Source organism: Cetorhinus maximus, chromosome 14, assembly GCF_964194155.1.
Source record: "Cetorhinus maximus chromosome 14, sCetMax3.hap1.1, whole genome shotgun sequence".
Taxonomy (NCBI): domain Eukaryota; kingdom Metazoa; phylum Chordata; class Chondrichthyes; order Lamniformes; family Cetorhinidae; genus Cetorhinus; species Cetorhinus maximus.
The window spans coordinates 73,851,503-73,878,962 of NC_135892.1; the positions used below are offsets into that span (position 1 = coordinate 73,851,503).

The 27,460-nt window shown below is 40.1% G+C and overlaps 1 protein-coding gene and 1 long non-coding RNA gene across 9 annotated transcripts in view; one reads left to right on the forward strand and one right to left on the reverse strand.

Moving 5' to 3' along the window:
* Positions 1-4,768, forward strand: part of LOC144689731 (uncharacterized) — a 104,936-nt gene extending 100,168 nt beyond the window's left edge. The window contains exon 2 of the long non-coding RNA XR_013578691.1: positions 4,407-4,768. This is a non-coding gene — a long non-coding RNA (uncharacterized LOC144689731). The remainder of the gene's footprint in view (positions 1-4,406) is intronic.
* gpatch2 (G patch domain containing 2) overlaps positions 1-27,460 on the reverse strand; it is a 287,662-nt gene that overhangs the window by 205,642 nt on the left and 54,560 nt on the right. The window contains exon 7 of one of the 8 annotated variants that reach the window (XM_078557084.1): positions 11,380-12,074. The exons of 6 other annotated variants lie outside the window; for them this stretch is intronic. In XM_078557084.1, coding sequence (XP_078413210.1) covers positions 12,045-12,074 — 30 coding nt within the window. In that variant the 3' untranslated portion in view covers positions 11,380-12,044. Of the gene's footprint in view, positions 1-11,379; positions 12,075-19,719; positions 20,208-27,460 lie in introns of those variants that run through there. One more of the 8 variants, XM_078557082.1, reaches the window with a different exon arrangement.

Here is a 27,460-nt window from a genome sequence, read left to right on the forward strand (position 1 = left end):
TTTAACATCACTTTCAGTGTCACATTAATCATACTACAATATCATACCTATTAAAATTAGTAATTCACTGTAAGAGCAGATAAAGCAAAAATATAACCACCTCTGCAGTTGCCAGAACTATGTGAGGAACAAATTAGGACTTATTAAATGTTTACAGATATATGCATCTCTACTGCAAGTGAACCAGTGGCATCTAGTGACAGAAAGTAGATTCTGCATTTTAAATGCAACTGTTAACAAAACCCTCGACGACTGTTAAGCATAGTCCTAATGGAACTAAACTTTTTCTTTGGCAACTAAGAATTCAACTGAAGGGGGCTCCATTGAATTAGATTGCCCTAACCGTAATTTTTCATAAAAATTCAGATATTTCGACAAATCAAAGATAACTGCAGATAAAACCAAGCTCGTAAGTACCACAAGTCTCCTACAAGCTATTTTCCTAAACAAGGCAATTTCCATTTGCACAGTATCATACCTGAAGTCTACAGAATGATCAATTATATTTTCTCAAATTATATAAACATCATGTTTACATCAAAATTGATTATAGCAATTTTTTTTCAAAGTCTTAGAGGAGGCTTGTATGAATGTTAGAATTTGAACACAATAATCCATTTAAATCCTTTAGAAAAATTCAAGTACTGAATGATCGGTTGTTGGTTTATCAACTGATGAAGCCGGCACTGAATCTGAAACAGCAATTTACAGTAGTAAACTGTTAAGGTTTGAAAATAAGATATGCTCATCTTCAAAATGCTCTTGCCAAAAATAAACTCCCCCCCACCACATTGAGCAAGATTACCTGTCCCACTTCATATACAAGGTTTAATTTTAAGACTTCTGCTAGAACTCTAATGTCTGAGCATTTTACTTTAACCAGTAAATGGGAAAATCTACAGAAGGCTCCAGAATCAGGGAATAAAAGAGAAGCAAAATATTACTGTGTGAATTTAACCACACACTGATGAAGTCAAGCCACACTGGCAGATCCTTATTAGTTATTGGAAAAATTGTTGGAGTTAATATTGACACAGCAATGTGTAAATCAATATATCTAGAAGGGGCAATACATTTTAATTTAAGAAATGTTCAAACTGTAGCAGCAAATCCATGCACTTAGCACATATGCACCATCAAAAGATCTGTTCGCAGAGACATTAATTCTGCATAGATCAGAGGATGGTAGCCATAGCCTATTCAGAAATGTGCGGCATGCAGCATTTGCTCAGATTCTCATTTTACAAAGAAAGCATCATAAATCACAAGTGAAGCTTATAATAATCTATTTTCAGTTATTTTATGAAGCATTTTTACCCTTGGTGCAAAGCGCTTGCATTACAGTACCATCAGTGACAACAGTTTATCTTTCTATTGCTGCAAATACTGTAACTAAGACGGTTTATACAAATATGTATTCATAAAATTTGAACATATATGATTCACCCTTTAATAAAAAGAAAAGGCAAATGAATACAAAACCAAGGAAAAAGTGCATTTCAATATTACACTTCAATTTTTCTTTGCTTTTTAAATAATTTTGTAACTAACTTAATATTATCATATTTTGTTTAAAAAGGAATTAAACTCAAAACATCTTATGAAACCACTACCAAAATTAAGTCAATGTCTTTGCAGTAATACATCAACATTGGGGCACAATTTCAATATTCTTACACTAAAACCATTTTAGGTCAAACGTTAAGGAAAGAATGAAGTATAAAGAATGAAAATTATATGACTTAACACTATTACAAAATGTTTTTAAAAATTACAAAATTGAGCATTTTATGAATACGCTGATTGCTTCCGGGCAGCTAACAATATTCTGAACTGGTTTCGAAATGTAAATGTGTCCCTTTTGACACATTAAGGTAATGGCTTGAACTACACTCATATATCTGAAGTTCAATAAACATTTAAGATAACTTTTAATTTAGTTTAAATATGGATTCTTTGAATACAAAAGCAACAGTGCTTCAAAAAAAAAATGATTGCAACATTGAGAGGATTGACACAAACATTCCTCTCAGCAAGGGATTCACTTTATTGAGGTTGAACTCCTCATGAGCTTTAATGGAACTTACACCGAACTCAGGAGGCTGGTGTTTGGGAAAGTTTGTCGTAATGAGAGGTTTGTAATAATGAGATTCCACTGGATTCGCAGCACCTGTCAAAGCTAAAGCCTTTGGTATTGATTTCATTAAAGGAAACTCCTTGGATCTTTGTAAGATGATTATCAAGATAGATTGGGAGACAATTTTAACTCCTTGGTTGTCAAAGGTTACTTTGATTAAACAGTAGCTATGTGAATAAAGTTCCTCCTCTGGTTTAGGGACAAGGTTAATAGTTCTGAAGTAAGCTATGCTCACAAAAAGTAGCTTTTCAATTTCACATGTGCTTCCTTCATTTCAATCTATTTTTAGAAATGCAATACTAATATACATGATATCACCATTTCCAACAACACAGCTACCACAAGAAGAACAACAAGAAGCACACACCAAAGTGTTGTTTTAGAAAAGGGATTTAAAATACATATGCACATTTTTCCAGAAATAACTTAATCATGCTAATTGAAGCTGTTAAAATTAGGAGAAACTACATACTATGGCATTTCTGTTGTATAAATAGATGTTGGATCAGTGACTGAACTGTGATGTCCATGTGCTTTCATTCAGCAATAAATCACTTCTGAAAATCAAAGTGTTTAAGTGAAGAGAAAAATGATCTGAAAGATCTGGCCTCAGCGTGCAAACAGGAAGTTTATCTGTTAGGAGGTAATTTTAGCTGCATCGTAATAAAATGAAACAATGTCTGCTGACCCTCAGATGCCATTCCCATGTGGTTACTTGAATTCTTGCCATGCTACATAGAGAGCCAGCTCTGAAAGCTGATATGTAATGGCACAGTGACAGTTGAGTCTCATGAAAAAAAAGTTTCCACTACCTCAATCCTCACAAAGCAGCTGTCAAATTAATTCTTGCACATTACAGTTCTGCTAAAGATTGTGGATACTTCATTCTTTAATGTACAGAGATATTGCACATTTTATTTACTCAATGGACTCAAACTTTTATGTGAATACAAACCTAACCTAATTGCTTAGTTCCAATGTGTCAATCCCTTGGTATCCTACAGAAATCATGATCCAAGCAATAGCATTTCTTGCTCATTCTTTTCGTTATTTTATTGAATCAGTCATATGATGCAATATTCTATCGAGTTATTACATATGCAGTTATAATAATAACTTCATGCTAAAATACATTTTCCTAATTCTATATTTACTACCTAATGAAGTGAAATAGAAAAAAGGCAAAGTATAGAATCGTAGATCCTACAGACAGGGAGGTCATTTAGTCCATCTTTCATGTGCCAGCTCGTTGAAGGAGCTAGCACATTAGTCTCATTCCCTTGCTCTTACCATACAGCCATGCGACATTCTCTCCTTCAATTATTTATCCAATTCTCTTTTGAAAGTTACTACTGAATCTCCTCCACTACCCTTTCAGTGCTTTCTTGATCGTAATAACTTGCTGTGTTAAAAAAAATTCTCCTCATCTCACCTCCAGCTCTTTAGCATAAGCGTAATTGCATTCAATCTAAGTGCTGTGCTTACTGACCCTTATACCAGTGGAGAAAAAGTTTCTCCTTTTTTACTCTCTCAAGCTCTTCATGATTTTAAATGACTTAAATTTCTCCTTAGCTTTTTCTGTTCTCTAAGGGAATAAGCCTGGCTTCTCTCCAGGTAACTGCATAACAAAATATCCACAAGATTGCATACTGGCAGTTCCCTGCATTATGTACACTTAATTTTAATCTCAGAGCCATATTCCTACCGCCCCAACCATGTGTAGCCAATAGCTCAGATTTTATGGTCGGTAGTGAATGAATGATGCTAGTTATTTACATTTACACTTGCCTACAACTTTGTGGGCTTTTGCGCTGGAACTTGTGGGTATTAGAGAGCCAAACAGTTATGTGCTCTCTACAGGGAATCTGGGACCTGTGTGAACAGGGTGTAGTTCCATAATCAGATTGAGGAATCCTTACTGTAACATGCAGAGCCTAAAACAGGAGGTATCAAAATATTTAATTCCATGTCATATAAGCTACAGAAAGCGAATGAAGAAGAGAGGGAAAGAGAGATCAGATTAAGATAGAGAGAAGTTTCCAATATTAATCAAAATCTGAAGGAATAAGACTCCGCTTTTAAAGGATAATTTACAGTGCCAGAGAGGTTGTATGGCAGTAATTAAGGCTTATCATGCCATTAAAAATTCACTTACACCTGAATGAACAAACCCTAATGTTTTCTGGCCTGCTTAGTGGGTAGTTATCACATTAAGTACGACAAATTCACGCCCTTCCATGTATTTGAATGCTTTGTCTTTTTTTTGGAGGTATCAGGGCAATGAAAATTCTGGAGGAGCAGAGGCAACTGAGACAGCAACTTCTTAATTTCCACATTTAACTACACACATGCAGACATTGAATGTGGGCCATTATGTTGAATATAAAGCAAAACTGTACTATGGACAAAAGTCGATAGGCAACCAGATTGTCGTACAGCAAATAGCCCTTTACTTAAGAATAGTAACAAGCTATGAGAGAGACAGCAACGGAACAACAGAAAGTTGTCCTATATGAGTGGGCTGCGATTGAACACAATTCACAAAGGTGAAAAGGACAATAGTGATTTTAATGTTTTGAAAAAGTATTATAAAAAATTAAACAAAGTGCATGCATTCCACACTATACGAAATTTCACTCTTAGTTTTGTATTTCCACTTGAGGACAGAGCTGGATCTTTTTCATTACTGATCATAAAATTAGCCAGTCAGAAAATTTATTAGCCAGATTTGAAGTTCATCAGTCAACCCATTAAATACAATGATACTGTGACATAGTACTTTTTCACCAGGTTATTAGCCAAATGAAAATACATTTCACCACATAAAGCCTGCATTAGTAACTAGAAAATTGGCAAGTGGCCAGAACGATCCCTGCTAATTTTTTTTCCTATGAGATAGCTTTTTATGAGTATACTCAACACCTGCAATTCAAAACAAAAATAGATTTCAAAAATTTAAAAAACTTGCATTTATATAGCATATTTTATAATCTCAGCATGGCTCAAAGCACTTTATTTTTGAAGTGTAGTCATTATTGTGGTATATGAAAATACATGTACGCGGAGACGGTGGTTTAGTGGTAATGTCACTGGACTAGTAATCCAGAAGCCTAGGCTAACGCGCTGGGGACATGAGTCCAAATTCCACCACGACAGCTGCTGGAATTTAAATTCAATTAATAAGTCGGGGAATTATAAAGCTAGTCTCAGTAATGGTGACCATGAAACTATCATCGATTGTTGTAAAAACCCATCTGGTTCACTAATGTCCTTTAGGGAAGGAAATCTGCCACCCTTATCCAGACCCACAGCAATGTGGTTGACTCACAGCCACTCAGTTCAAGAGCAATCAGGGATGGGCAACAAATGTTTGCCTTGCAGGCAACACCCGCATCCCATGAAAGAATAAAGAAAAAAATGCAGCAGCCAATTTGCAAACTCCCACAAACAGCAATGAGATAAATGGTCAGATCATCTATTTTGGATGATAGTTGAGAGATGAACATTAGCCAAAACACAGTAAGATCTCCCCCTGTTTTTTCGATAGAGACACGATAGACAGGAGCCTCAATTTGACATTGCATCTGAAACACAGCATCTCCAACAGTGCAACACACTCTCACTTCTGCACAAAGTGCCAGCTTAGATTATGTGCTCAAGTCTCTGTGCTGTTGCACAGCCGATGGCAAATGTGAGCTGCTCAAATCCCAAAGTGAAATTTGAAACAACTGCCATAAGTGTTTGCAATATGTATAAATTTCAAGATGTGTACCTTGAATACAGTAGTAATAAGACCACCAAGTCTTATAGGTTTCTTACAAAACTAAATTAAACCATTCTTAATAGAAAAAATGATTTTAAGCACAAACGTAGAACTACAAATTACTATGATATCTTCTAAATCCCCCAGTAAATCTAACTTCCAGTTACACTTTTGTTAAGGCAACAGTGAGACACATAAGGCAGAATTTAGCCCATGTCAGGCGGGTTTGGCGGAGGCGGTCGGGAAGATGACTGCCACCCGCGGTCGAGGCTGGAAGGCAATTTCATGCTGGCGGGCCAATTAAGGCCGACCCAGCGTGAAAAGCGAGTGGCAGCACAGCACAGAGCTGCTTCAGGGAGATGAAGAGTTTTAAAAAAATAATAAAGAATTGAAAAATGTATTAAAACATGGCCTCTCATGTGACTCTGTCACATGAACAGGGACATGTTATTAATTAAGTTTTAAAACTTTTATTTAATTTTTACTTGCTTTTGGAAACCTCATCCTGCCCATGGATGAAGTTTCCAAAAAACTGCAAAGGCTTTTTCGCCTGCCCGCCAACCATGAGGCTGGATGGGCTGTGAAAAATTTAACTTAATTGATTCTTTAATTGCCTTAACAGACCGAACTATTGCACAACATCAATGCGCGTCATTTCTCGCTCGAGCAGATTGGGCGCACGCCTGCCCGCTGAGATGAAGATTTTGCCCATAGATTTTAAAAGACCCAGGCAAGGAAACACAATATCCTGAACAATCCAATTCAAAGTGAGTTTTCTTAACTTCAGTTCTTTGCAGACAGCAGCTTGAGGTTTAGATGCTGGAGGCTTTTTCACACTTGTTTTAGATCTTAGAATGACTATCCTTACATACAGCCTTCGCTCATTTATACATATTTTATCCTTTGAATGCAAACTCCCATTGTTTCACTATGTCTTTGGACTTTACCTCTCTAATAATAAATATCCCTCATAGTACCAATTTTACCAATAATCTTTGGGAAAAATAAACACACCGGGCAGGATTTTGTCCTTGGCTGGGGTGCTCAGCAGGGGCGGTTGGGGAGCCAACCTTGATCGGCTCCGCAACGCAATTTCATGCAGGTGGACCAATAAAGCACTGACCGCTACCTGTGCAGGCGGGGAGAGGAGGGAGAGCGGGCCTAGCGTGCAGTTCGTGCATGCGCGTGAAAGAGCGCATCAATCTCCAAGGAAGCTCCATGCCTCTGGGATATGAAGCACTGTGTAAAAAAAAGTAATAAAGAAAATAAAAATGTCAGAAAACATGTCCCCTCATGTGACTCTGTCACATGAGCTGGGATACATTTTTAATTCAAAAATTAAACGTTTATTTAATGTTTATTTGCTTTAGGAAACCTTACCCCATCTGTGAATGAGGTTTCCTAAAAAATGTAAAAGCCGCTTGGCCTTTTCACCTGTCCGCTAACCGTTAGATTGGACGGGCAGCATAAATTTGAATTTAATTAGTTTCTTTGGCCTTAATAGGCCTTTTAATAGCCAGCAGGCGCGCAGCTGACTCCGGTGCGTGCCCACCGAACGAAATATTGCGAGACAGTGTGATGACATCGGGACCCACGCCCGACATCATCGCGCGTCATTTTATGCTCGGGCTTGTCGGGCGCGCACCCGCACATAATATTCTGCCCGCTGTTTCTTGACTTCTCCCTGGCTAGGTGAAACATTTCACACCCTCTTTTGAATTCAAGCTAATCTGGTTTATTTAAAAATGCAAATGTTCCCTTTACACCTATGTCTACCTACTTAAGATTCCTTGCTTCTGATACATCAAAGCCTTCAGACAAGCTGCCACACACACACACACAGAGCGCGCTCTGGAATGGGGTTTGAAATCATAACATTCTGACTCAGAAGCGAGAGGGATACTGCTGCTTCCACCAAACCAAGGCTCTCACAATAATTTTAGATCACCTATGATTCACAGAAATATTAAACTCATCTGTAGGGGAGCATATGTTTGTGTGACTAAAGTTCTGCCATCTGTCATATAGCCTTTTTTTAAATTAGTTAATGGAATAGTGGCATCACTGGAAAAGCCAGCATTTTCACCATCCCTAATTGTCCTTAAGAATGTGGTGGTGAGCTGCCTTCTTGAACTGCTGCAGTCCCTGTGGTGTAGGAAAACCCGAAGTGCTGTTAGTGAGGGCGTTTCAGGATTTTGACCTAGCAATAGTGAAGGAATGGCAATATGGATCCAAGACAAGATGGTGTGTGGCTTGGAGGAGGACTTGCAAATGGTGGTGTTTCCCTACGCATGTTGACCTTGCACTTCTTGGTGATAGAGGTCAAGAGTTAGAAGGTGTTGTTGAAGGAGTCTTGGTGAGTTGCTGCAGTGTATTTTGTAGATGGTACACACTGCTGCCACTTGTGCACCAGTGGTGAGTGTTTAAAACAGTGGATGGGGTGCCGATCAAGCAAGCTGCTTTGTCCTGGATGGTGTTGAGCTTCTTGAATGCTACTGCAGCTAATTTGATCCAGACAAGTAGAGCATATTCCATCACACTCCTGACTTGTGCCTTGTATATGGTGGACAGACCTTTGGAAGTCAAGAGGTGAGTTACTTGCCCCAGGATTTCCAGCCTCTGAACTCATCTTGTTGCCACAATATTTATATAGCTAGTTCAGTTAACTTTCTGATCAATGGTTACCCTCAGAATGTTGATGGTAGGCGATTTGGTGATGGTAATGTCATTGAATGTCAAGGAGGTGGTTAGATTCTCTCTTGTGTGGCGCAAATATCACTTCCTACTTATCAGCCCATGCCTTGCTGCATGCAAGCACGGAGTGTTTCAGAATCTGAAGAGTTGTGAATGGTGCTGTACATTGCAATCATCAGTGAACATCCCCAACTCTGACCTTACGATAGAGAAAAGGTAACTGATGAAGCAACATCTGAAAATGCTTGGGTCTAGGACACTACCTTGACAAACTCCTACAACAATGTCATAGGACTGAGATGGTTGGCCTCCAACGACCATAACCATCTTCCTTTGTGCTGGATATGATTCCAGCCAGTGAAGAGTTTCTTACAGATTTCAGTTTTGTTTGGGCTCCTTGATGTTACCCTTGGTTAAACACTGTCTTGATGTCAAGGGTAGTCATTCTCATCTGGCCTCAGGGATTCAGCTCTTTTATACATGTTTGGACCACAGCTGTAATGAGATCTGGAGTCGAGTGGCCCAGCTGGAACCAAAATGAACATCGCTGAGCAGATTGGTTACTGCCTTTTGATAGGACAGTAAGTGACACTTTCCATTACTGCTGATGACTGAAAGCAAACTGATGGTGTGGTAATTGATCAGATTGGATTTGTCCTGTATTTTATATACAGGAAATGCTTGGGCAATTTTCCATTGTCGGGTAGATGTGAGTGTTGTAGCTCTACTGGAATAGCTTAGCTAAGGGTGTGGCTAGATTTGGAGCACAAGTCTTCAGTACTACAGCTGGGACGCTGTCAGGACCCTTAACCTTTCCTGTATCCATTGCTTTGAATCATTTCTTGATATGGAATGAATCGAACTGGTTGAAGACTGGCATCTGTATGCAAGGGACCTCAGGAGGAAGCAAAGGTGAATCATCAGCTTGGCACTTATGGCTGAAGTTGGTTACAAATGCTTCAGCTTTGTTGTTTTGAGTGGCATGCTGGGCTCACTCAATGTTGTAGATAGGGATATTTTTAGAGCCTCCTCCTCCAGTTAGTCGTTTAATTCTCCATCACTATTCACGATTAGATGTGATAGGGCTGTAGAGCTTTGATCTCATCCATTTGTTGTGGGATCGCTTTGCTTTGTCTATGGCATGTTGCTTTAGCATTTAACAGGCATAAAAGCCCTGTGTTGCACCTTCACTAGGTTGGCATCTTGTTTTTAAGTATGCCTGGTGCAGTTCCTGGCATGCTCTTCTTCAATCTTCATTAAACCAGAGATGATCATCTGGCTTAATAGTAATTGTAGAGTGAGAGATATGCCAGGCCATGACATTATAGATTGTGGTCGAATACAATTCTGCTGCTGCTGATGGCCCACAGTGCTTCATAGATGTCCACTTTTGAGCTGCTAGATCTGTTCTGAATCTATCCCATTTCGCACGGTGGCAGTGCCATACAACACAATAGAGGATGCCTCCAGCATGAGGATAGGACCTTGTCTTCACAAGAGCTGTGGTTACAGCTCCAATACCATTATGGACAGATGCACCTGCGACGGGTAGATTGGTGAGAGGTCAGGTAGGTTTTTCCCTCTGGTTGTGTCTCAACATCTTCTGCAGGACCAGTCTGGCAGATACGTCCTTCAGGACTCGACCTGCTCTGTCAGTAGTGGTGCTACCTAGCCATTCTTCATGATGGACATGGAAGTTCCCCAGAGTAGACCCTGTGCTCTTGCTACTCCCAGTGCTTCTTCCAAATGTCCTTGATCTGGTAGAGTATGGATTCATCAGCTGAAGGAAGGTGGAAGGTGGTAATCAGCAAGGGGTTTACTTGCCCATGTTTGACCTGATGCATGAGATTTCATGGGGTCTGGAGTCAATGAAGGCTCTCAGGGACACTCTGTAATAACTGTATAATACTGTGTGGCCAACTCAGGTGAGTCTGCCCTGCCAATCTGACACGATATACCCATGTGGGGTGATGGAGGGGTCTGAGACGTTGGCTGTAAGATATGATTCGAAGAGCCTGAATATGTCACGTTGTTGCTTGACTAATGTATGGGACAGCTCTCTCAATTTTGGTATAAGTCTCCAGATGTTAATGAGGAGGACTTTGCAGGGTATGCCTTTGTTGTTTATGGCGTATAGGTCAATGCAAGGTGGTCTATCCAGTCTTATTCAGTGTTTCTGTTGCAGTTTGATACAACGCAGTGGCTTGCTAGCCCATTTCAGAGGGCAGTTAAGAGTCAACCGCATTGTTGTGGGTCTGGAATCACATGTAGGCCAGACCAGGTAAAGTATTAGATTCCTTTCCTTGAAGATCATTAGTGAACCAGGTAGGTTTTTACAACAATCCAATAGTTCCATGATCATAATTATTGAGACTAGCGTTTTATTCCAGACTTATTAATTAATTGAATTTAAATTCCTCCAGCCGCCGTCGTGGGACATAAATTCATGCTTTCAGCGCATCAGTCAGGATTACTAGTCCAGAAACATTACAGTATGCCATCATTCCTCTTGAATAAAACTGTTATAAAAGCATATTTCAGATTTGAATTTTGCAACATAGTATTAACTTTTAAAAATAAATTATGCTTTATTCTTCCCTCAAAGAAATGGTCACTAACTTTCAAACCTGGATTTTCCATTATTTTCACTACTTTAGCTAATAGATTTTCCCAGCAACTGTAGTCTCTCCAAGTCACAGCTTCCAGAGGGTTGCAGCCAGTATGAATGATTGTTGTACCTTTAAGCTAAATGTTAGTCACTAGTCTTAAATGTAGAAAAATAACATTATGTTTGTCACATTTCAAAAATCATGTTATTATTGTCAAATACATTCTAAAAAGCATCACAGGGGTTAATCTCAGGCAGCCTAACCAATCTGCCTTTAATAAGCAGTGGACACAGGAATCTTTATTACTTAGATTTTACAGTATACAGCTTATGATGTATAAATAGCTGCCACATGGTCAATGGATCTGTTCACAGCCAAAGCCTGCAAATGGAGAAGTTGTAGCTGCTGGATTAAGTCATATCATATCAAAGAAAGGCAAGAACTGACAGCTGAAGAGGGAACTTCACAGCATGAGTATTGGGGCTTTTTTAATGCTCAGCCAGTAGGCTCCGTAGCCATGAGATATGAAGCCAGTGAATAGCTGGCTTTGGTTCCTGCATGTACTGCAGTATGCTAACACCAAACACTAGTCTACAATAGCACATGTTAAAACCACGACTAATGATTGGCTTTGCTGGATTCCAAGATGGAGATACGCCAGTACAAAAGAGATGTAGTTACAACAAAGGATGTACGCTCCAGGCTTCTGAGACCAACATTCTACTGTCAATAAATAAAGCAGTGACCTCAACTGCTTGCCAAGCTGTGCTTAGAGCCCATCGCCCTACTTTCGCTTTCACCAGTTGTTCAGATGTTAGGAGTGGTCAAATGCATTGATTTTTCAAAAAGTACAAAGATGGTTGATTATTTTCTGCCAATATAAAAATAAAGAGTTATAAAATTGACTTTTAAATATCCTGATACAGTGTATGAACAAGGACAAAACCAAATTAAAACCTGCTTGCACTTTTTTCTTCACCCTCATTAACTCTCTTCTCCTTTTCATGCCAAATACCATTCGGAACAGAGGGTAGGCATGCTCCTCCCAACACAACTGCTCAACACAACAGTGTTGTCTTCGCCAACAGCTTGTAGAACATATCAAACAACCTGTACAACATACTGTACCAACATAAAATTATGCTGTGGAAGAAAACTGCAAGTAAGAATTCCATATTGATCCACTTCACAGAACTGGAACACCAACATATGATCTTTCCAAATTGTCCTGCCCTGCTGAACGTTATACTATAATTTAAGATTTATTGATAACTTTTGAACATGTGCGTTTTAAGGCAGAACTCATTGCATTTTATACAACCAAATGCCTGCCTTATTTACAATGATTACTGTGCGCATGTATTATTGTTTATGTTAAATTTTCCAATTAACTAAATTTCAGGATTCAAACGCAACTTCCTGCATCATATGAAAGGCACATGTACCATAGGCCCTCAAGTAATGATCATCTAGGGTTGAACAAAAATGTGCCATTCATAAAATTTCCTTTTTAATCCAAACAATCTCAGATTTAAATCCAGGTGGAATATGAATATCTGGATGTCAACATTACTGTATATTAGATTTGCATGCTAGAATTTAAATTCCTTAGGGAGAAATATAAAAATATAAAATCAATTATGCTTCCTCAATCATTTTTCTGCTTCTGTTTCTGATTTCATCCCTTCTCCACTCCATACATCTGCTTGAGTGTCTTTGGCTAACTTGTGTATGTCTCCAATTCTCAGCCTGCAGAGCTATTCCATATGGTGCATCTATTCTTAAGCTCACTTGATGCTGATGTCAAAGACCAGCGCTGTTTTCATTAGCATTGAGGGAAAGGCAGGGATTGATAGAGGAAAGAAGGTTGTCTTAGAATCTGAGATCCGCTACTGCAAAATATATCAGATGTTTTGTTTGAAATAAGGGCACTAAGCATAGTACTTCTCACCTCTCAATACAAAGGGAGTGATGCTGAACCTCAGCATCAGCTCTAAGTAGCCAATCAAATTAAGTAAATGGAACACTCCTGAAGAAATAGGATACAAAGGAACAGAAGAGAATTGGGTAGGTCAAAGTATCAACATTTCCAGACTCCCTAAAATGGCCAGGGGGTGGGCACAAGATGCGTTGAGATGGGGGAATGGGGGGTGGGGGGGAGAGGTGGAATGGGAAATATTCATGGCATTTATAAGTTTTCTCACATTTTATGATCAATTAAAATGCAGTGTGTGCACTGTCAAATATTTTTTGATCTTCAGCAAATGTGAGCCTCCCCTTTCACACCTAAATGCTGAGGTCAGAGGCTCTCCAGATTTTGTTCTCTGGGCCTCATTTCAGTATTGCTGGTGAAGTGCAAAGAGCCCACTAATGCAGAGAGTTCAGGCTTTGCTGGCATCATAGCAGCCCTAAGTTAAGTTTATTGGAGATAAAAGCCTGTGTTTGGGATCGAGATTGGGCCAGGTTGTGCATCAGCAGGGGAGGCTGGGGGTCCAGAATCAGGAGAGGATGCCAGATAGAGGGTTGCAGGATCAGAGTCCAGAGAGGAGGCTTAGGCATGCAGAATAAGGGGTGGAACCTTGGCAATCAGGAGAGGGTTATCTCAGAGTTAGGAGGAGCAGCCATCTACATTTAGACAACTTACGCTTCTTTGTTGTGCCGATCACAAGGGCCACTTTGCTTGAGTGTAAGTCACGGAGGCACTGATTGCCTCAGGTCAAACACATCTTGGAGAAGCAACCTCAAACGGGCGTTAGGTCCCTTATTTACATATTCAAAGGGCCCAATGCCTGCTTCAGGCATGAGTGGAGGACATCTCTTGTTTATCTTCACCCAATATGGCAGGTAGCAAACTTATGACCAAAAGTGTGCACATGGTTTCATATTGGGGCCATAGTAGCACCAATTTCTGGGTCACTGGTCTTTTTCTGCTACCTAAATAAGCATCTAAAGCATATTGTAATTATATAGATTGCTATGTTTTCATTTCTGATGAGGTCATTGTGGAGGGCCATGAAGTAAGATGAGAAAGATACTGAGGAACATGAGCCTTTTGAGCAACTCAATCCTACCTTACAAACCTTAATCTATACTGTAGGAATTCAGTGTTACGAATGTTGATTCTAGTCTGAGAAAACCAAAAGGATTACTAAGATAAAAGCAAAAAACTGCAGATGCTGGAAATCCAAAACAGAAACAAAAATACCTGAAAAAACTCAGCAGGTCTGACAGCATCTGCAGAGGGGAATACAGTTAACGTTTCGAGTCTGAATGACTCTTCATCAGAACTGAGGAAAAATAGAAAAGACTTTTCTATTTTTCCTTAGTTTTGGTGAATAGTCATTCGGACTCAAAACATTAACTGTATTCCTCTCCGCAGATGCTGTCAGACCTGCTGAGTTTTTCCAGGTATTTTTGTTTTTGTCCAAAAGGATTACTGTTCTTCGATGCTGCTTTAGAGATCCTGCTCCTGCCCTCCACCCACAAACTGCAGAGGCAGAAAGTCTTACAAGCAACACCTTTGCTGCCAGTGGGGAGAGATCGTTGAGGTTCATGCCAGGAGCTTAGTTCCAAGGACACCGGTTCAATAGCGTAAAAAGTTCAATGATCTCACAAGAGTAGCTTCTGCTTCCACCTCCACATCTAGACTGCCTATTCCCTTCCCCTGCTTGCCTTCAATCTCTTTCAGTCACTGCATCATATTGTGCCCTTCCTCTGCTTTTCCTCATACTCATGCACCATCATTGCAATCCTCACCTCCCCACAATTTACATCTGACACACTTCAGATCAGCTAGTTAACCATGGCAGACATATTCGCTAAACACTTCATAAGGATCACACTCCCGATCTTTTCTTCCTTACAGCTGAAACTTGCCCATAAGACAGGAATGGTGTAAAAAGTTCAATGACCTCACAAGAGTAGTCTAGATAAGAATATTGCTCTTTTACTCTCTGCTTCCACCTCCACGTCTAGACTGCCTATTCCCTTCAAGACAGGAAGTTATCAGTGGAGAGAATGAGATTGCCTGCATATCTGCTTTCCTGTCGAAGAAAACTGGCCATCACAGGAAGGGCAGAGTCATGGCCACTAAAGGAGATGCCGTGCAGGGTTTCTTCACACCATATTCTCATTTTCTCTTCTCCCTTCTATTTCCATGATAAGCTGCAGATGCTTTTCCCAGCGACATATTTCTTTGATCTTCCATCATATCACAAGCTAACCCTTGTCCTTATCATTCATTTCAGATGTAGAAAATGTGGAAGCTCCTGTGCCATTCAAAACAAGGAGCCCATTCACTGTCATTCAATCTCACCCTTACAAGTACCAGTACAGAGAATGTACCATGCACATTTGGAGGATAGTCTCGAGAATGGCTCCTTATGTAGTGAATCAATGGTTACAACTGTGCCGAATCTAGGACACCAGAGGTGCCTACTTGTCATAGGGTGAGATTGCAAGCTAGTTCTACTGAGGGGATTTGGATGCTGATTTAGAGGGCTCAGGCAACTGAAGAATACTGGTGGGCATACACTGTCAAATGTCAGGTGCACTGAACAGCCTGTCAGTTTATGCATAATGTCCAGAGCATACTGAAGTTCAGTTCCAACTTGTGCCACAGATTCACATAGAGCGTGGAGACACTTCTGTTCAAAATGGAGTGAACAATCAGCTCCATGAACATGACAACGATGCCTACTGTGCTTCAGGCTTTGCAGATATCTCTGACAGCTATCATGGAAGATCAGGCAACTCACTCTTAGTTTTGAGGGTCGGTATTGACAGGGGCTTCCAAAACATCTTACCAGTCCTCACTGGGCCAGACCACCCCAGTCCAAGCCAAGCACTCAGTAGCTGGGATTTCAAGACCTATGGTTGCTCAAGGTTGTTCATCAAAGCCATTTGTGGTGTCTTCTAGCTTCCAAGGTGTAGCTACTGGGGAACTCTTTGCAAGGCCAGTAGGATTAGTAGACAAGGACAGAGATGGGCCCTAAGGGCTTGCATAGGGGTGATTCATAATTATTTCTGTTAATAGATGATTGATCGAGATGGAATTTGATTATTCGATTTTTAAAAATGTTCTGTACTTGGTGTTTGTAGTGAAATAAGGGCAAGATTCATAATGCTGGACTGAAGAAAGGCAATCGAATAGTAATCATAAAGACTGCAGAACTATTGGTGTATTGGCAATGGGAGTAATAGTTCAGGTGAAGCTCACTTCAATGAGCTGCTCTGTTAGAGCTCATCTAACTAGGGGTACTTTTGATTAATGTTACTCCTATCTTTCATTTATTTGTGATTCTGCTCCTCTGCACTTCTTGCTGTCCTGGAGGTGTAAAGGACTGGTGCCTTACAATAGCAACGTTGTGGATCATGAAGCAGATGATCACAAGTTTGGACATACACTCAGGTCTGTACTGCAGCAAGGTCCTGGGAATGTTTATTATGTGGTGCAGAAGCACCACAGTATCCATTATCACAAAAAGGTCCTATAACAAGCATAAGACCCTTATTTTAATTAGTGATTTTAATAATTCTTGTATATGCTTTGGATATCTACAGTGTTCCTGATTCAACATAGCAGCAGCGCACTTCTAACTTGTAATAGTGAACGGTCAAGCTTCCGTTTTTCCTGTAAAAGAGGGTGCAGCATCACCAATTTTGTAAGCCAGGGGCAGAATTTCACCCATGTAGGGTGGGCTTGGCGGGGGCGGTCGGGAAGGCGACCGCCGCCCGTAATCAGCACCGGACTGCCATCTCACACTGGGTCAATTAAAGCCCGCCCAGCAAGAAACGCGAGCGGCAGTGTTGAACGTTGCCTGTGCAGATGAGGGATAGTGCGAGCTGCTCGAGCACGACCTTCGCGCATGTGCGCGAGTGCGTGCTTCATAATCTCCCTGAGGCACAGAGCTGTCTCAAGGAGGTGAAGCGGTATGAAAAGAAATTTTAAAAAATAAGAATGGAATGAAACATGTCCCTTCATGTGACTCTGTCACATGAGCAGGGACATGTTTTAAAATCAATTTTATAACTTTTATTTTATCTTTATTTGCTTTTGGAAACCTCATCCCACCCGTGGATGAGGTTTCCAAAAAAATGCAAAGGCCGCTTGGCCTTTTCACCTGCCCACCAACCATTAAATTTTTCGCTACCTGTCCAACCTAAGTTAATTGATTACTTAATGGCCTTAACAGGCCTATTAATTGTCGGCGGGTGCGCTGCCAATGCCAGCGTGCGCCTGCTGACTGTACTATCGCGTGACTGCGTGTTGACATCAGCACGCTTGGCCAATGTCAATGAGCATCATTGCTTGAGCAGATGGGGCACGCGCCCCCTGCCGAGTGAAAATTTCTGGCCCAAGTGTCTGTACACTGCTCCACAAAGCGGAAGCCCTGAAGAACTGATAAAATAAAACATCACAAAGAGTAAAGAAACAAACAAAAAAATGTACAAAAAGCAAGACTTCATAAGCAAGACCTGCCAGTAAAATATGCTTTGAGGCAGAAATGGTTGAGGTTGTTTCTTAATAGACATATCCATGGGAGTCTTTAGCTCAGGTTTTCGTCCCCAAGTTCGGTTCCCCAAGTCAGGAGATTTCCTGGCTCAGCGGATCCAACCTTTAAAAAATGTTTGCCCGCAGGTTGGATTTTCAGTCAGAGGAGTGGGGATTGATGGGCTGAAGCAGGAGTCAAGGTGGGCGACCCTGGAACGAATGCACGGGCTGTCGGGTGCGGAGCAGGGCAGGGCACTGGCCTGTCTGTGTGTCCCAGCACGGTGTTTAAATAAATAATAATTAACAACAAAAAACATTCCTCCAGCCCTCACCACACACCCCATATTCCCCCCCACACTCCCTATGCCTCAGCCATGCCCTCCATCCCCTCTGAACCTCATATCCACAATGCCAACTCAGTGCCCTTCTACCCACCCCCATACCAGCTATGCCATCTTAGTGCCAACTCATGTCAGCCCATGCCCCCACTCACCACCCTTTGCCCTTACCTCCATGCCAACTCACCTAGTATCCTTGGACAGTTCCTTGACAGATTTGACATTTCCTGGATAGCTTTGACAGGCTTGACACTTCCTGGTTAGCTTTGACAGGTTCCACAGCTGCACAGCTCAACAGCTCTTTAACAGTTCCAATGATTTTGTGTGCAAAAACTGCATAATGTTTATTTTTAACAATCCCAAAGGGTGCCTTACCTCTCACAAAGGGTGCTTTACCTCTCCAAAGGGTTTTATTCCTACCTGTTCTATTCTGCACACTCCTTCTTCCAAAATCCCATTTCAGTGGAGGCAGCAGGTGATTTAATAGACCAGCTGCCTTCGCAAATTGCGCATGCGCGAACCCCAGCCCGACTCCAGTCCCATCCCTGTGAAGATGGGAAAGGCCGGGTTCGGAAACGAGACTTTAGAATTTTAGACCATTTGCAGGATTTTCACAAATCTGGACCTTAGCTTTATTGCATAATGACCAGTTAATATTTGGAACAGGAAATAATTGAATTTTTAAAGTTGCTTTAAAAGTTTTGAATTTTTTAAAAAACAAAAATATATATATAAAACGGCCTCAATATTAATTGCCCCAGAGTGGGAAGGAGGGGGTCGTTAGTGGGATTAAAGTGAAATATGTGAAACGTGACCCCCAACTTGGCAAACACTCATGCAGCGCCATTTACTGTGGAAATTGGGGCAAACATCCAACCATGCAGAGATTGAGCATATATAAACATGAACAGTGGGCTCCCCGAATACAACTGGAAGCCCAATTTGAGATTTACTGCTCTTGCACAGGTTTCCCAGGGATCAAGAAATTTGGCAGTGAAATAAAGGCAGGAGCTATTGGCTCCTCAAAGTAAGTGCCTTTTTCAACACTCCTTTTGGCCAGAAGGCAGGACTGCTTCCCCTACAGCCCTTCAGAATTTAGCCGCACTATACCCGCCAAGCCTGATTTTCCCTTTACTCAAATAATAGTATTTCACATATATATGACCATGTTAAGACACTACATATACTACTACTACTTCTTCAGTGCTCTGCCTGAAGACAGGTCTGACCCACAGCACCACCATCTCCACCAAGGAGGCAGGTCCTGAATCCAGCCCAGCCAGAACAGGGACCAAACCCGTGCTGTTAGCACCAATCTGATCCAAACTGGCTATCCATCAAACTAAGCCAACCGGTCCCCCGAAGGAGTCCGAGTTGCGGCAGCAACATACACCTTTACATGCATGTTGTAGCCTGGAGCTATGGGTAGTGATGGTACAGGCTCCAATTTCTTTCCATCACACGGCTGACCAGGAACCTCTCCCGCTCTTACCATTGGCATATGTTGGAAAGATTTACCAGTTAATACTCAACTTGTTTAGCTGAGTTATGAATGTACCTTTCTTGGCCATCAAGTCCTGGAGTGGGACCTGAACTCAGAGCTTCTGGCTCAGAGGCAGGGATATTACCCATTGTGCCACATGATCCCTATTACAGTGCTACATAAAGTTGCTGGTAAGTAGTTTGATCATCATTAGGCTTTTATTCCTATAAGCGTACACTTAATACAGATTGCAAAATGTTCCAAGTGTTGCAGTATAAGAAAACATGGTATAAACACTGGACTAAGCTTCCCATCTCTTCCCTGTTGTGGGGGAAACAGATCTATATGTGAGTCGAGGCAAGGTAAAGAGATGCAAATGAGGAAAACGTACCCTCCACTGTGCTAACCATCATTTTCACTCTTGAAAGGCTGGAAACAAAGGTTAACTGCTAGACCAGCATACAGAGATTGTCAGGATGGGCTCCGAGGCGGAAATTGAAATAGGGCCAGTGCAAAAGGTTTCAGAGTTATTTCATGCAAAGGCTCCCTTATTAAAAGCTGAACTTTTCAAATGAAAAGAAAATCTTTTACTCAGGCAGCTTGCTGGACATTACTTTCTCCTCTTGCAGCAGGCTCACCCAGATGGAAAGCCTTGGTCATTAAATCTAGATTTTTGATCGAGTAGATTTTCTAAAAGAAAATATGTGAAACAATTAAAAAAGACTGCTAAGAGCATGATCTACAGAACAGACTTAGATGGCAGTCCAATGCAATGTTGTAAAACAAGTTTTGATATATACACGATGCTGAAATTTTCCATTTTATTTTAAGTAAATAATCTGTTGTTCTGGAATTTTACATTAAAGAAATGAACAAATAAAAATACAAATAAAATAGTGCACAAAAATTTACAGCATGTTCTGACAAATAAACATCTGAAGAGCAATATTGCATGCCGACCTAGAAAAGCTTCATATCAAATACATTTATGTACTAATTATTTTTAAATTTCTCATTGCAATCTTCACACTTAAATATTTCTGGGCTGAAGGGCATGATAACTGCTCTATAAAGATATTAAAGAATTAGTGGACAGAATCTGTAAGTAGTATGCACTTAAGATACCTTAAAACTAGTCGTTAAGGAGTAAGTGTCCATTTTCAATTAACATTGCAACACCCGGTCCAGGAGATTGACCCAACATAGCAAACACAATCTAGTTCCAGTACTAAAATATGCAACTGATCCCCCATACATACTATACAAGACATGGAGCAATTAAGTTTTTCAAATTTGTTTCATCTCTTTGGGATTTATGTCATATTAATGAAAATACTATAAGTTGTGAACCAGATGACTGACAAATCAGATTTTAAAAATGATGGAAAAACTTGAGAAATCAATAATCTGGTCATTAAAACTTAACCTTAAACCATCCTTAATGTTAGATTTGTAAAACACTATTCTGCTTCTATAAAAAATGCCTGTGGATAACACGGCATGCACTGTAGATTCACCACAGTTTCCTTAATTTACAAAAACAACAGTTTTAAAAATACTGAGGTGTAACATTTACTCCAGACCTTGAAAAGGAGCTTTTTGTTTTATTCTGTGCTAATTAGAAGAAGCATATGTAAGTCTATACAAATATTTTCAGATGGACATAAAAAATTCCAAGACATTTCAAAGAAGAGCAGAGTCTTCCCCATTGTCCTGGACAACTGTTAGCCCTTAACTATCATTACCAAAACAGATTATCAGGTCTTTTACATCAGTTCTGCTTATGGGGCCAGGCCCTACACAAGGCAGTGCCGTGTTTCCCCACATTACAACAATGACTACACTTCAAAAGTAATTCATTGGCTTAATGCGCTTCAGGATGTCTTGGAAGTCATAAAAAGTACTACATAAACAGAAGTTTTTTTTTCCACATGCATTTCATAACTCTGTCTATATTATTGTAAAACTAAAAGGAATTTATGAAAATAACCTATTTTATGGGGTTGGTGGTTCTTCTAATAGTGACACAAATCTACCAGGTATATCCAAAATAGTCTGGGAACTACATCCCTAATCAAATCTCAAAATGGCAATCTGCTCAGTGTCCTGAAGAAGACATATACGGACAATTCCTAAAGGCTAACAGGCATTAAACTGTTTCATTTATATGGATCTTAATATTGCTTTTATAAAGTTGTTTACATCTTGGACTCATATCTTTTTCTGTTAACCAAGTTGTTCCTTTGTCCATTTTCACATGAGGCAATAAACACTGTCCAGTGAAAATTTTTCTTACCATCAAACTTAAGTAGACACATATGTAGTGAATACGTTAGAAAGCATTTAATTCAATATCAAAAGCGACGAGGTTATGTAGAACTAGTAGGATATTATTCAAACCTTCATCCTGTAATCCTTGCTCAGCCAGAGCAAAGTATAAATTCTTTCCAGTCTAATGTATATTAGGTTATCTCTAAGTTTAAATATGTTTGAACCTCAATTCCTTTCTCCTTGCGAGCCAGTTAGGGTAAAATATATTTGTTGTGACAAAGCTGTATGGTAAGTCTACAAATAAACCAGTGGGCTTCCTGAAGGCTAAGAGATACATCTATGTTTTCTCCATGGGTGTGAAAGATCTTGTTTTCAGGATTCAATGCGTTGTGGCCACAATGGTGCAGAAGGTTGGTTTATTTTAGTGTTTGCATTTCTACTTGCACAAACCTTTAGCAGGCAGACCTGCAGGACACCTTTTCCACTCGTGCAGGATCATGACAAGTAATCTTCTTTGCAACTAATATGAAAGTAAACAGCAATATCTGGGAGCTTTCAAATTAAAAGAGAGGGTTTGTGTGTTAAAGGTGTACTTGATCCTGCAAGCTGCCCTTGACTCCTGATCAAGCTCACATAAACAGCTGCCTCTGCACTGCGATGAGATGCTAAGACATAGGGAGGGTGTTATCCAAAGGTGGTGCAGTAATGGGAAAGCTGATGGTGTCTTGCTAATTAGTTTAATTTAATGCTTTTTTTGTTTCACACTCGAGTACCAATCATGTAATGTTTATCACCATAAATAACTGCCCTACACGTAAGCTGATGTATTTTCTTTCTTTCCCTACTGTTTAATAGGAACAGTATCATAAATACATTTTTTTACTGCTTCATAAACAATATCTTCTTCTGCACAGAGAGGGCAGGACTTTTCGCACGGAGGGGTTTCCTGCCCCGCCACCTGAAGGATCGGCAGGGAACACATCCCTGTTGATCACAGCAGCCCCAAAGCCATTTAACACTCCAAGGGAATCTTAACTCAGAACTGCCAGCTAATTTGATTGGCCAACACTTCTGTAGTCCTAGCAGCAGCAGAGGCTAGGACTGGGACTATAAGCAGTCCCCAGGTTCTAAGTTTCAGAGTCCAGGACCAGGTAAATGCGGTGTGGGGAGGAGGGGAGGGGTGCGGTCAGGGGGCCTGAATGGAGAGGCTAGGGGGTGGGGGGGGGAAAGAAGCACCTGCAGTGGGAGAGGCAGAGCATGGCAGGGCTTTGCCCTGCCCCCGGCTCCTCCCACCAGCCTCAGAATTGAGGCCGGGTAGGAAGCACTTAAGGGCCTCAATTGGAGCGAGGGTGGGCAGGCTACCCTAGGCATCACCCACCCCACATAAAGTTATGGTCATTTTGGGGGTGGGTGGGTGGGAGGGAGGGCCACACAGGGAATTTTATGGGCCTACCAGTGGGGGGAACCATAACATTTTGCCTATAGTTTACTGCAATAGGGTTTGGTATTTGTTTTTATAAATAAGCAAACTAAAGTAAAGTTGTGAAATGTAGCATAATCTCTCTGCTTTAACGAAATTAAAACTATAGGTGGAACCTCAGAGTATTAAACCTGAAGTATTGTGCTGGGTTTTGATTTCTAAATCAAATTTGCTAGAAAATTTAGATCAAACTTTGTACTACTAGGTGCATGTGATTAAGATGCATCAGATACAGTTTATGCTCTCAAAGTAGATTGCCCAAATAATTTACAAATGACTTATGATTAGTGCGAAGCATTGGCTATAAATTGACTCAACTGTAAGCATTGTGCAGTTTGTTTATACCATTTGATATAAAATTAAAGTTTTAAATGTGCACTGTGATCTGTGCAGATCTGGATTGATTCCTGTCCTCGTGACCCTTTTTTCACATATTACCATTTGTTATCAATTATATTTTTACTGTCATCACTATGAAAAATAAAAATTATTTCGCAAAAAGAAAATTGTGTGGTATATATATTACTGTTATTGTTTTGATATATTCAAAGAAAACTGGGGAGTTTCTATCTCTCACGGTTGTACTTATGAATTCAGATGCTAAATATACAAGTATTTTATTTTCATGCAACAAATGTTTAATGTAGAAATCAAAACCCAGCACTATACTTCAGGTTTAATACTCTGAGGTTCCACCTATAGTTTTATTTCGCAATTTCAATCTCTAAGTGAATGTAATTCTTGTGCAAATTTAAAGGAGAGAAAATGTCTGAAATCAGAATAGTTCTTCACTTAATTAACTTACAAGCACAATATTAAATTTATTTTTTAAGTTATCCTCTTAAGGTATACACAAAAGCAGCCTATGTGACTCAGCCTCTCATTTTCTTTCCCTTCTCATGGGAAACCACTGGCTTTCATGTGTCATCTTCTTCCAATGGCACAACTAAGATAATCATCTGACACAAATGAGGACTCCTGTTCTCCCACACCACAGCAAAACAAACTGGAGCATCAATATATTCTGCCACTCTCACTAGTTTAGACATTCAAATCAAATTGTCTACAAACAGGAAAAATAAACAAAATTATGCACCAATTTGTACACCGCTTTACACATGCAATAAGTGGGAAAAGCAGGCTGTTTCTCTTGATATGTTATATCAAAGATATTTGGCTTTATTACATTGACTATGGCACCATTCAACATTTAGGAGACCTGTCACACACTCAAGATCAACCACGGCCTCAGTAGGTACCTTTCAAAATAGATCTGCTTTTAGACTCCAATTGCAGGTGTTTAATGTCCTTTCCAAAGACACAATTTTTAAATGCATTTTTGGGATTTTTTTTAAGGTTCATATTTCATTTCCATTAACACTGATATGAGAATATTAGCATTTGTTTTTCTTTAATAATTGTTGTTTCCATGAAAACTTTAGATAATCTTAATTACAGAAACTGTCTCTTGGAAAAGCCAAGACATAAAATACAAAAAGACATTCCACAATCCATTCCCTCTAAAATAAGTATACAATGCACTTGCATATTATGAGCCCAGATTTGGAATGAAAAAGGGTTTCCCATTCATCAAATTGATTTCCAGCAATGTAGCTAGATAGCGAGCCAAGACGTAATTTTCCCATTTTATATTTTGAAATAACTGCTGCGTTTCAAATCGTCATACACTCAAAAACAGAACTTTACTTCCAATTTCAAATATCTCAAAAAGTAGCACACAACAATATAGAATGTTGCTATTTTTAAGTTAAACAAATAGGACCTGTAATTTATTTCTGGTCTTAGCTCTATAAAACATCTGTTTTCTCACTATATCATTAGCATAATTAATGAATACTAATCAATCCAAACAAATGATTTTTTAACTCCTAAAATAAATCATTTTGATATTACAGTAGCTATTGACTCAATAATTTACTTATAGGCAATATATCACTCCTCCATTTACCACATGCTGAAAACTGCTATAACTCTTTTCTGCAACTTCACTTCAGTGCAATGTGTCCATTCTCAACAGAAAAGCACTCACATTTGTTTACAAGACATCGACAAATTCGTGATGTGTGGGAATCCCTTAGGGTAGGATAAATTTAGCAGGCTTGTCCATTCAATCGTTTACAATAAAAATCTCACATTTTTGCATCTTGTTATCAGATAGAAATTGGGTTAAATATGATTCCACTTCAGTTGTCTCTAATGAGATTACTGAAATGATATATGGGGGAGGTGATGGTGTAGTGGTAATATCACTGGACAAGTAATCCAGGGGCCCAGGCTAATACTCCGGACTATTACTCATGGCAGCTGGTAGAAATCTGGAATTAAAAGCTCGACTCAGTAATGGTGACCATGAAACTATTGTCAATTGTCATAAAAACCCATCTAGTTCATACATCTACCGTCCTTCCTTGGTCTGGCCTACATGTGGCTCTGGACCCACAGCAATGTGGTTACATACGAACATACATACGAACAAGGGGCAGGTGCAGGCCAGTCAGCCCCTTGAGCCTGCTCTGCCATTTAATAAGATCATGGCTGATCTGGTAGTAACCTGAAATCTGCATCCCATCTACTGTCGATAACCTATCATCCCCTTGCTTACCAAGAATCTATCCATCTTTGCCTTAAAAATAGTCAAGGACTCTGCTTCCACTGCCTTTTCAGGAAGAGAGTTCCAGACTCAACCCTGAGTGAAATAATTTCGCCTCATCTCTGTTTTAAATGGGCGACCCCTTATTTTTAAACAGTGACCCCTAGTTCTAGATTCTCCCACAAGAGGAAACATCCTCTCCACATCCACCCTGTCAAGACCCCTCAGGATCTTATATGTTTCAATCAAGTCACCTCTTGCTCTTCCAAGCTCCAGCAGATACAAGCCTAGTCTGTCCAACCTTTCCTCATAAGACAACCCACCCATTCCAGGTATTAGTCTGGTAAACCTTCTCTGAACTGCTTCCAACACATTTACATCCTTCCTTAAATAAGGTGACCAATGCTGTACACAATACTCTAAAAGTGGTCTCACTAGTGCCCTGTACAACTTAAATCATAACCTATCTCCTTTTGTATCCAATTGCCCTTGCAATAAATGATAACATTCTATTAGTTTTCCTAATTATTTGCTATACTTGCATACTAGCTTTTTGTTGACATTTAAATGCCCTCTGAAATGGCCCAGCAAGCCACTCAGTTGTATCAAGTCACTACAAAGTCTAAAAGGAATGAAAAAAGGCAGACCTAGGGGGGAGATGATGGCGTAGTGGTAATCTCACTGAAGTAGTAATCCAGAGTCCAGGCTAAAGCCCTGGGGACACTATGGCAGCTGGTGGCATTTAAAATTCAATTACTAAATCTGGAATATGAAGCTAGTCTCAGTAATGGTGACCATGAAACTATCATCAATTGTCATAAAAGGGGAGGTGGTGGTGTAGTGGTATTTTCATTGGACTAGTGTTCCAGAGTAAAAACAAAAATATCTGGAAAAACTCAGCAGGTCTAACAGCATCTGCGGAGAGGAACACAGTTAACGTTTCAAGTCCGTATGACTCTTCAACAGAACTAAGGAAAAATAGAAAAGAGGTGAAATATAAGCTGGTTTAAGGTGGGGTGGGACAGGTAGAGCTGGATAGAGGGCCAGTGATAGGTGGAGGTAACCAAAAGATGTCATAGACAAAAGGTCAAAGAGGTGTTGAAGGTGGTGATATTATCTAAGGAATGTGCTAATAGGTGACATTAAGGGTAGAAAGCAGGATGAGCAAGGTACAGATAGCCCTAGTGGGGGTGGGGTGCGGGGAAGGGATCAAAATAGGCTAAAAGGTAGAGATAAAACAATGGATGGAAATACATTTAAAAATAATGGAAATAGGTGGGAAAAGAAAAATCTATATAAATTATTAGAAAAAAGGGGGATCGGAAAGGGGGTGGGGATGGAGGAGAAAGTTCATGATCTAAAATTGTTGAACTCAATATTCAGTCCGGAAGGCTGTAAAGTGCCTAGTCGGAAGATGAGGTGCTGTTCCTCCAGCGTTGAGCTTCACTGGAACAATGCAGTAGGCCAAGGACGGACATGTGGGCATGAGAGCAGGGTGGAGTGTTGAAATGGCAAGCGACAGGGAGGTCTGGGTCATGCTTGCGGACAGACTGAAGGTGTTCCGCAAAGCGGTCACCCAGT